Raw genomic sequence first — 10,529 nt, 5'->3', positions numbered from 1 at the left:
CAAAAACTGATCAGTAAATAAACATGTTCTATAAAACAAATTTTGTCAATATTGGCAATAAAAAGGAAACAACTTGCAGGCATTACAAGAATAAATTAATAAAACATTAATTACATTTGCCTTCAGGAAACCCCTGCAACTTCATGACATATGCACAGTTACATATATTATTGTTGCTGCAAATTTGCATGGGGTTTGGTTTGGGGGAAATGCAGTGCATATGATGCTTGAATGAGTATTTAGTGTTCAGCTAAACACTATATTTACTGTGTCGACACAGTTTCCCCAAATCCCGTTCCATTGAGAATTACCAACAGTGTAGAGCTGCCAACAGCCTTGAAAACTCATATGGAAATGGCTGTTACCTCATTATAATGCTTGTCTGTCACAGCCTGAATTTATGTGGCGATTGTAAATCAAACTTGCGTTTACTGATGTTTTGATGTTAAAAAGAGACGTTTACATTCTACTGCTTCTCTTCATGCTTATATTTAAAAAGCAGTTTGTTCCCAGAAATGAATATTGTAAATAGAGCATCCATTTTGTTGGCATTCTATCATCTGGCATTGATGACTCTATGGGCTATAGGAATTCAACAGGCTTGTTAATCACTTAAGAAACATAATAGGCCTATCAGTGCCTCTGAATCCTCAGTGTATATAGTTACAATGCAGCAGTTGGAGAAGCAGCATGATGCAGCAGTGTGGAGCTTTACATCCATAATTCTTCCATTTTATCCTCAAGTCTTCTCAATGCAGCTCAATTAATTATTTTGGGGGTGCTGTGTATGTTATTTGGGATTCATTTCTTCTTTCTTATTTGAATTTCATGCTGTCTGCAAATTTTGATCTTATCTCTTGTGATAACTATAGAACTCACCAGTGGTAGCTGTGTATCTGACATGTGCTTTCTATACAGTACATCTCACATGTAGTAACTGATCTTGCAGAAAAAGCCAGAGAATATCTGCACAAGACGGGGAGGTTCATTGTGATTGGAGGCATTATTTCACCTGTCCATGACTCCTATGGAAAACCGGTAAGAGATTACTCACCTCAACACTGTCCACTGAGCTACGCTAACCTCACCTAATGGCTGCATGTGCATTTATTGTCAATGTGTTATACAGTATGTAGTGTGTCAGAGCTGCACAGCTGGTTGTGTGTGTCTGCAGTTTGTCAGTGTTGGCTCAGGGCTGGTTATGTAAACTGTTGCCAGTTCTATGCTATGCTCCTGAGGCCCATTTCTGAAATGCATGCAAAGCTTGCCCCACTTTTCTCCCAGTACAAAGGAGAAAAAATGAATATTTCATATAGAGGGAAGAAATGAATCTACAGTCACAGGAAGTTGCCCTCTCTACTTCAAAGGCTTTTACTTTTCTGGGGAAAACATGGCTAGATAGAAAGAAGGACAGAAAGAGGTGCTCAGTGAGAGCTCAGAAGTAGAGATTTCTTTCACATCGAACTTGAATTTGATGTGAAATTTGGTACTTGTAACCCTACCGGGTCACATCCGGGCAGCAGGATTGGAAACAATTGCTGTGTGAAAAATGGGTAACACTTACATTGCTCTGTGACAGACAAACCGTTTTCATATTTTTTGAAGTATATGACAATATAGTGCAGTTATAGATGCACAAGAGTGGATTCATATTTAAATTATAGATGATCAAAGATACCTTGCCAATGGCTGAAATTGCTCTCTCTCTCTTTTTCTTTTTTCAGGGTCTGGTCCCCAGCAGACATCGTCTCACTATGTGTCAACTTGCAGTGCAGTCTTCTGATTGGATCAGGTAAGTGTGCCAGGCTTAAGCGTGAACTCTGATTGGATCAGACCAGTGTGCCAGTTTTCTGTGTTACCTGGCAGTGTAGCCAGAGCATTCCAGGTATGAATCTGCAATTGGGGTGGGGAGCGGGGTCTACCTTTCCAGGTATTCAAAAAAAAAAAAAGAGTACAGAATATGATCATTCTGTTGAACACAGTGTTCAGCAAGATGCTATATATAAATGGCTAATGGAGTAGTAATGACCAATAGCCTTTTGATTACATGTTGGGGGAAAGCTGCATTTGAATGCTATACCTGTAGCAGTATTAACTGCTATATGTAAATGTTTAATTCCATGGACAATGACCATAATCTAGATACAGTAGGCACTTGATTCCATAGCATAATGAAATAAACAAAAAAAATAAAAAAAATAATCTAGTTTTTTACCATTAAAGTCTGGAACTAGGAGGAAGGTACACAAGAGATAATCTATTCCCATATGATCGTGCATCTACAATACCTGAGGTCTTGGCTTCAGTGCCTGTAAAAGGAATAATAACAGAAGAAATAGATGAGTGGTTTGTTTAATTTTGTTTACTTATTTCATATTGCTAAGTAGCACAGGTATGTTTTCCCAGCTAGTCTTTGTTTGTGTATCATGTCACATATGGATTGGATTCAGAGCCAAAGGTCAATTTTAGCCATTGTTTCTACCATTGAAGTACCTTTTGATCCCAGTCTCAACAAAATGTGAAGCATAAATGTGCATGTTGGTGACATCATCACCTTGTGTAACCAAGCAGTGTTATTCCCCAGACTGCACAGAGCTTCACAAATTCACAAAGGAAATTACATCATGGAGTGTGAAGGAACCAGGAATCTCTGGTGGCTTTCCTCCATTACTTCATTTAGCTTTATTTATTCTTGCGTTTATGGGTCTTTGTGTTGCTGATATTCTCTGAAATGCTGCAGTCTCTGCAGTGTAGAAGAAGACTATGTCCTGCTGAATGTCAGTTGACTCCTGCAGTGTACTGTAGTAGCAGGCTATGTATGGCTGAAGGTCGGTTTTAAGCATAGCTGCATGCTGTGACCACATTTTACAGAGAATTCTTTTTGATCATTCCTTGCTTACATTCAGACAGCTCATCAATCATACCAGACCCCTGTGGCCTGGTGGATTCAGTAAATGTCAATATAGACACTGCCTTTCTGGGTTTTTCATTTTTGATCACCTATACCCCCTGCTCTGTTAATCAATGTGATCTCCTAGCCAAAGAATTGAGCTATTTAAGACCATTGTATTGAAGTGACATTTCCCCCAAATTCCTTGTTCTCTGTAATTGATTATTGGTACATTTTGTACTCCCTAGACTTCATTCCCAGCCAACTGAAAACAATCCTATCTTTTTGCCAAGCTTGCCTGGGGTGTTTTTCGAGCTCTACCTTTCTCTAAAATCCGCATAGAAATCTCAGAACTGACATTCATAATATCAGACATTTCTGCAAAAACAGCAAATCTGGGATGGTTTCGTTTATAACCAAGCTGAATAAGAAATTCCAGAGAAGCTTGTCTGCACTTGTGTATCAGGGATATTTGCTGGCATTAGTCCATCATGAAAATTGTCCATATACACAAGTTTTTCTCAGGAATACATATACTGATTGATCTCTTACTGCCTTTTAGGACAAACATCATGTAAATAGTGGGTAAAATAGCATTTTAAAGTAGCCTAACCTAATTTCTGATGCACCTCTTCAACAGTCAGCAGTTGTGATGTGTTTTCCCCTCTTCCTGAATGCCACCTACATATTTATCATGTAAATGTATGTATCATTCATCCTCATGAATAAGATATAATCTTGACTTTAGAGCAGCAGTCGTGGTGTTTAAGAATTGCTCCGGCTGCAGATTACAGTCATGTACCGGTCTTTTGTTGTATTAAGGCTCTTCCTTGTGGGACATATTAAATTATAGGATGTAAAGATCAAGAGGCTGGGTAGGATGTCACGCTACTGCTTGTTTACTCCCCTGGCGGACTGGGTACCTGCAAACTGCCTGCACCAGTTACGCTAGTATGGCCCTCTGCTGCATTAGATAAAATTTTGGAATTTAGCAGACATGCTTATCCATAGGGGCCTACACAGATTATTGCTATGTTCCTCGGACATACAATCCAATTATACCGCTGGATGTTTTACTGAATTCATTCAGGCTATGTATCCTGCTCGAGGGTACAATGGAAAGCCCCCCAGCTAGGAATACGAGCCATAACCTTTGAGTTGCAAGCCCAAATTATGTTGCACTGGTACAGACTGGAACTTGGGGGACTGGAATTTGTTCTGGAACTTCAGGGAGGAGTTTCTATTTGTGCTTAAAAATACAAAATAGATCTCACCTCTGATCGAATGAGTAGTGATGTGATGCAATGGGTAATGTAGAGTCATCTGCTGTAATGGGTAATCCTGTTTTAGGGTGGATCCTTGGGAGTGTTACCAGGACACCTGGCAGACCACCTGCAGTGTACTGGAACACCACCGTGACCTCATGAAGGTACAAGAGCCCCACCAAAAAACGAACGACTGTTTTAAGACTCTAGATGTCTCAAATGCCCATGTTCGACAGACTTTGTATTCCATCAGCCGTATGGTAAGATTGCGGTGACAGCTTTATTAGGGCTTAATGGTTCAGTGTTTGGCCAAAATTAAATTTGATGAGTGTTTCTCTGTTTTCCTAGAGGGTGACAGGGTGTATTCTCTCCAACGTTAACTCGCCATCCACAACTCCAGTGATTGGACAGCCTCAGAACCAGACCCGACCCATCTACGAAAACAACAACATCAACAACAAGCCCACTGCAGGCAAGAGATGGCACTCTGTACATGCCACACTAGCAGCTGAGCAGAAAGCCAATGGCAGTTAACTTTCATCCATTTTTTATCCATTTTAATCACAGTTGAATTTTGAGACATTATAGCACAGGTTACGTACAAAGACTTTAACTTAATCAAACTGGTGGTAATGGGATGAACGTATACAGGCTAATTCACATTAGGTAATGGCCACGCATTCTTAGTAGGCTTTATACTTTTGAATTCTTACCCCAGGATTTATGGGGAAACTGTTTTTCAAAATGATACCCAAACCTACAACCTGGAACTCACAAGGTCCAGTTTGTAGACTGTTTTTAGTAGTTTTTTTGTTCACAAACGTGCTATACTGTACTGTACATCTCTCCTGTTCTGCAGTGAAGCTTTGGGGGAAGATGAGTGAGAGCTTGGGAAAGATCTGCTGCGTTCGTCCCCACAGTGACCGCTTCACCTTTGTGGGTACGTCAAAACACCGGGAATAGACTGAGTGAGTGAGTGAGTAAGCGAGTGAGTGAGTGAGCAAGTGAGCAAGTGAGTGAGCGAGTGAGTGTGTGAGTGAGCAAGTGAGTGAGTGAGTGAGTGTGTGAGTGAGTGTGTGAGTGAGTGAGCGAGTGAGTGAGTGAATGAGCGAGTGAGTGAGCGAGTGAGCAAGTGAGTGAGTGAGTGAGTGAGAGAGAGAGTGAGAGTGAGAGAGAGAGAGTAAGTGAGTGAGTGAGTGAGCAAGTGAACAAGTGAGTGAGCGACTGAGTGAGTGAGTGACTGAGTGAGCAAGTGAGTGTGTGAGTGTGTGAGTGAATGTGTGAGTGTGTGTGAGTGAGTGTGAGTGAGCAAGTGTGTGAGTGAGTGAGCGAGTGTGTGAGTGAGTGAGTGAGTGAGTGAGTGAGAGAGAGAGTGATTGTGAGAGAGTGAGTGAGCGAGTGAGTGAGTGAGCAAGTGAGTGAGCGAGTGAGTGAGCGAGTGAGCAAGTGAGTGAGTATAAAAGAGTGAGTGAGTGAGTGTGTGAGTGAGTGAGTGAACTGTACTCACCTGTATATAATGTAATTTGTGTGTACTTGCTGGAAAGGTGAGCCTATGTGGTCTGAATGGCCTGTTATCATCGTTATACATTCAGTGAACACTTATTAAGTCGGCTACATCGACATATTAAGTCTTCTTCTGCTGTAGCTTATCCACTTAAAGATTTGACACTCTATGTTCAGAGATGCTCTTCTGCATACCCCTGTTTTACTGTATGGTTATTTGTGTTACTCTCACCTTCCTGTCAGTTTCGCTGGTGTGCAGGTGTACCTAATAAAGTCATCACTGCGTGAATATTGTTATGTTCACATATTCTTGAATATTGTTATGTTCACATATTCTTATTTAGCCATTTGATACAAAATATCTTATCCCCCAGTCATATATTAACTAGTTTGAAGACCCCTCATCTAATGCCAGAAGTGCATGCATTGTGTATTCAATTATCAAATTGTTTCTGTCTATGATAGTGCTGCCTTATGATGGATTATTTTATGATGTCCATTATTTGATCAATAGCTGTCTCAGATGCTATGGTGCTGGGCTATATCATAATTAGGCCTATTATGGTTTGAGGATATAAATCTGTGTACACACAACTATTGAGAAAGCATAACTATAATGCACAATGCCCATCATAGTCATGTTAGTGTGCATCTGCCTGCGCTTGATACCAACCAGAATTGGATAACGGCGGTAATGTGGTACATTATTCATGTGTGGAATACTTAATGGGCTGTGCAGTCATTTTACATGGTGGTGAGGAGGCCTTGGATCATCATGTGAATGAGAATTCTGAAACTCTAAATCACTCCTTTTTCTATTTGTGTTTGTCTGGAACAGATGAAAATGCTAACCTGGGCACTGCCATGCGATATGAAGAAATCGGTATGCTAATATGACTTGGTCGCTTGATATCTTTTTTGATCACTCGATGAGCACTTAAAGCAGATGTGTACTGAATAATATATGAGACGATATGTTACAACAAAGCAAAGGTTACTGATTCAGGCATTTTGCATTTAGCGTGTTAGTGGTCTTTGTTTTGCTATGTTGAAACTATAAAACAGCTGTTCTATGTGTCTACACAATAAAAAATTAGCAGAGTTGTGCAGTAAAATAGCATGTTGCTGTTGTGTGTGTATGTGTGTTGCACAGAGTTGTAAAGTAAAATAGCATGTAGCTCGTGTGTGTGTGTGTGTGTGTGTAGCGCAGAGTTGTGCAGTAAAATAGCATGTTGCTGGTGTGTGTAGCACATGTGTGTGTGTGTGTAGCACAGAGATGTGCAGTAAAAGGGCATGTTGCTAGTGTGTGTAGCGTGTGTGTGTGTGTGTGTGTGTAGCACAGAGTTGTGCAGTAAAAGGGCATGTTGCTAGTGTGTGTAGCGTGTGTGTGTGTGTGTGTGTGTGTGTGTGTGTGTGTGTGTAGCACAGAGTTGTGCAGTAAAAGGGCATGTTGCTGGTGTGTGTAGCGCGTGTGTGTGTGTGTGTGTGTAGCACAGAGTTGTGCAGTAAAAGGGCATGTTGCTGGTGTGTGTAGCGTGTGTGTGTGTGTGTGTGTGTGTGTAGCACAGAGTTGTGCAGTAAAAGGGCATGTTGCTGGTGTATTTTGCAGAACTGCGCATTCTCCTCCTGTGTGGCAGTGATCTGCTGGAATCTTTCTGCATCCCTGGCCTCTGGAAAAACAGTGACGTGAGTCTCCTCCTCTCCCTTTCCAGATTCTCATCTTTTTCACCTCTCTAAGCTTTAACCCTCCCTCTCCCTCTCTCTATCCTTTAGTTTTACAAAGCTAATTATCTGTTTCCTCCAAACTCTCCACATCCTTAACTCTCCCTCTCTCTTCAAAATTCGAAACTGATTCACTGTAAATGCTTGAGGGTTCTAAAAATGTTGCTGGGCCCCAAATAGCATATGAGGTAAATGACTTCCGAGTAGGAGAGAAACCAGTGGCGAGAAAAACTCCCCGATGGGAAGAAATGTTGAGACTATACTTGGCTATAGGGGGATGCCCATCCTCCGCTGGCCTATACATTAAGATGGTAACAGTTCAGGTATTAAGCTAGCAGGTAATCAACTCCACAGGATGGAGGTAGAGTATGCAGTTCAGAGAGGAGGGGGGCGAATCTGTCGCTCCAGGATGCATTATAGTGTGGGCATGAACCAGGACCCAGGAGAAAAGCTGGGCCACAGCAGTCCACAACCACAAGGTGGGGGTCTGGTTGGAGTGTTCCAATGGTCCAAGAGCCCGGGGGGCGATGTTAGGCACTAATTATGCATCAGGACAAAAATGCTCTTATGCACAGAATTAGTAGCCTGACCAACCATGCCCAAAATACCAGTACCACACTCACCTCTCCGGTGAATAAGGTTGTGACTAACCCCACATTCAAAAGAGGTGGTGGCTGAGATTTTTCTTTGTAACAGGACTGCCCTAGAAAGAGGATTAGGATTTCCAAAGTGGAGGGAATATGTTTTACAAAATGTAAGCAAATGTCCTGTTGAAATACAGTATTTCAAGCAGTATGGAATGTTTCTCAATGTTTCTTAGATGGAGGTGATCGTGGGGGATTTTGGGATTGTGGTGGTGCCTCGTGACGGAGCTGATACAGAGAGGATAATGAACCATTCCTCAGTGCTCCGCAAGTACAAGGTAAATACAAATATTAAAAGGCTTAAATATATATATTATACACATAGCTCAGTGTGCGTATGAAACACTCTTGTTCAGAACTCAGTGTATGTTTAGGACTGTATTGTTCACAAGTCAAAGTGTTTAAAACAAAACTGAACTGGGTGACATAAGGAGCCAACATTTAGGAATCTTTCGCTTCATTTCATGTTCAGTCGATTTGCACTGTTTTGTTTTCCCTGTATTTTACAGTATCTCTAGAAGGTTTTGTTGTGTTTTAAAGTGCCTTATGAATGGATGGCAACAGCAAGCAGAATACTGGTTGTTTTAGACAAAAGCTTTTTCTTTTTCAGGATAACATCATTGTGGTCAAAGATGACATGAACCACCCCATGTCTATCGTCAGTTCTACCAAGAGCAGGTTTGTGAATCCATGTCTGCCAGCTTCATCACCAATACCAAGGTGTACCTTGTTTGCTTTATTAACGCTTGTATTTCAAGACATGTTAAAGACTACATGATTAATCTATTATGAGAATTATGATAAATATTTTGTGTAAATTAACAAAGGACAGGAGCTGACGGTGTACTGATGATTGAAGATGTTTGCTTGTACCATCTCCATCCCTTTACTTAAATTCACTGTGTCCCAAGACTCTTCAATTTTTCTCTATAGACCTCTGTTGACCAAACTGCACAAACTGAAGCTGGGAGCTGCTAGGAATGGTCCACGTATATTTCTGCAGTATCCCTTTGTGTTGATGTTGCGGGCTGCACTGCCGTCTCTTGGGGGGGACTCTGGAAGGTTCCTAAATGTGTGCTTCTCCTTTTGTCCTGCAGACTGGCCCTGCAGCACGGAGACGGCCACGTGGTGGACTACCTGGGTCAGCCCGTTATCGACTACATCCTGCAGAGCCAGCTCTATATCAACACCTCTGGATAGAGCGTCCAGGGCTGGCCGGGGAGGGGGGTGGGAAGAACCCACCACCCCCCTTTACTCTCTTCGTTTTCTGTGTGAAACTTATACTCTTCCTATTCCTGCTCTTCTTCTCCATGTACGGGAGCCGTGTGTCTCTGTCTCTCCTAACCGTATCATAGTGACTCATGGGTCTGCTGGTGTGCCGGACTGTGCCGGAGAGTGCCACGCCCGACCGCGCTGTGGGCGGGGTGGGGCCGGGGGGGGGTTTGGCCCGGGGGCTGGGGTCGAGGGGTGGGCGGGGTTGTGGATTTGGATGTGTTGAGGGTTGGTGTCGGCGTGAGGGACACGCCTGGAACGATGCACCGACAGCCTTGGCTGTTCACTTCACTTGCATGCTTTGACCTTTTGATTTGGGCATGACTGCTTACTTGTAATGTAGATTGTAGTTCACAGTGAATGTAGTTTAGCGTGGAACAGCTGGGCGGAGAGGACCGCTCTGACACTTCTGTCTGTTCGCCATCAAATAAAACGCGCTGAAGCCCATCCCCTCGCTTCTGGATCCAGATACCACTCGCCAACACTTCTCTCTCACAAAGATAATATTTATTATTTCAGATATATTCATTTTGTGTGCAGAGTAGTAATATGACAGATATTAACCGCCATCTCTTTGCCTTAGGCTGAACTCTAATTCTCAGTCTTGCTGCTCATAGCTGAATTACACAACAGTTTCACAGTCTACACGTCTTCTCCCCATCACTACCCGTATGCCTGTAGGACACACTGGTCCACAGTTTAGACTGGGATGTCACAGAAATTATACAGTCAAAAGAAGTGGCTATAAGGAGTCTTGGTATAGTCAGTATGAAATGTTTACAAAATATTTAACAGGGTTTTCATTTAGAGCAGTGGACAACTTTGCCAGATTACATGTTCAGACAGGAGAAAGATGAAAGTATACAAAGAAGAATGATTTTATCTCTTGACAGTGTCTTTTGTCTGAATTGTAAAACAGAAGATTTTGAATGTTCAAAATTTAGAAATGATTGTGGAAATGATTACTTGAGAATAAAATTTTTTGAAGCAAGCTTAAGAAGTCACACAGCGCAGTTTGATGTCAGAAAAGAAAAACATTTTAAATTAGATTTTAAAGACTCCAGTATTTAAGCATTTTTCCCCCAAAAGAATTCTGACCTGAGTCTGAAGAGCACCACATTTGTTTTGGAAGTTAAATAACTGCCAAAAAAGTAATCTTAGAGGAGGATTTACTGGTGAAAATGTCAACTTCTTTGCGCTTTGGGATTTTCATTAAAGGCTGGATTGTGTATT

At 41.8% G+C, this 10,529-nt stretch overlaps 1 protein-coding gene across 1 annotated transcript in view; it reads left to right on the top strand.

Annotated features, from left to right (window-relative positions):
* nmnat2 (nicotinamide nucleotide adenylyltransferase 2) overlaps nt 1-9,439 on the top strand; it is a 22,701-nt gene extending 13,262 nt beyond the window's left edge. The window contains exons 2-11 of the mRNA XM_061243696.1: nt 950-1,038; nt 1,725-1,792; nt 4,241-4,319; nt 4,504-4,627; nt 5,015-5,095; nt 6,497-6,541; nt 7,268-7,344; nt 8,201-8,302; nt 8,635-8,702; nt 9,122-9,439. Of these exons, the coding sequence (XP_061099680.1) occupies nt 950-1,038; nt 1,725-1,792; nt 4,241-4,319; nt 4,504-4,627; nt 5,015-5,095; nt 6,497-6,541; nt 7,268-7,344; nt 8,201-8,302; nt 8,635-8,702; nt 9,122-9,224 (836 nt within the window). The 3' untranslated portion in view covers nt 9,225-9,439. The remainder of the gene's footprint in view (nt 1-949; nt 1,039-1,724; nt 1,793-4,240; nt 4,320-4,503; nt 4,628-5,014; nt 5,096-6,496; nt 6,542-7,267; nt 7,345-8,200; nt 8,303-8,634; nt 8,703-9,121) is intronic.
* The last annotated feature ends 1,090 nt before the right edge of the window (nt 9,440-10,529 follow it).

This window comes from Conger conger, chromosome 5, assembly GCF_963514075.1.
Source record: "Conger conger chromosome 5, fConCon1.1, whole genome shotgun sequence".
Taxonomy (NCBI): Eukaryota; Metazoa; Chordata; class Actinopteri; order Anguilliformes; family Congridae; genus Conger; species Conger conger.
This window is presented reverse-complemented; position numbering and strand designations above follow the sequence as displayed.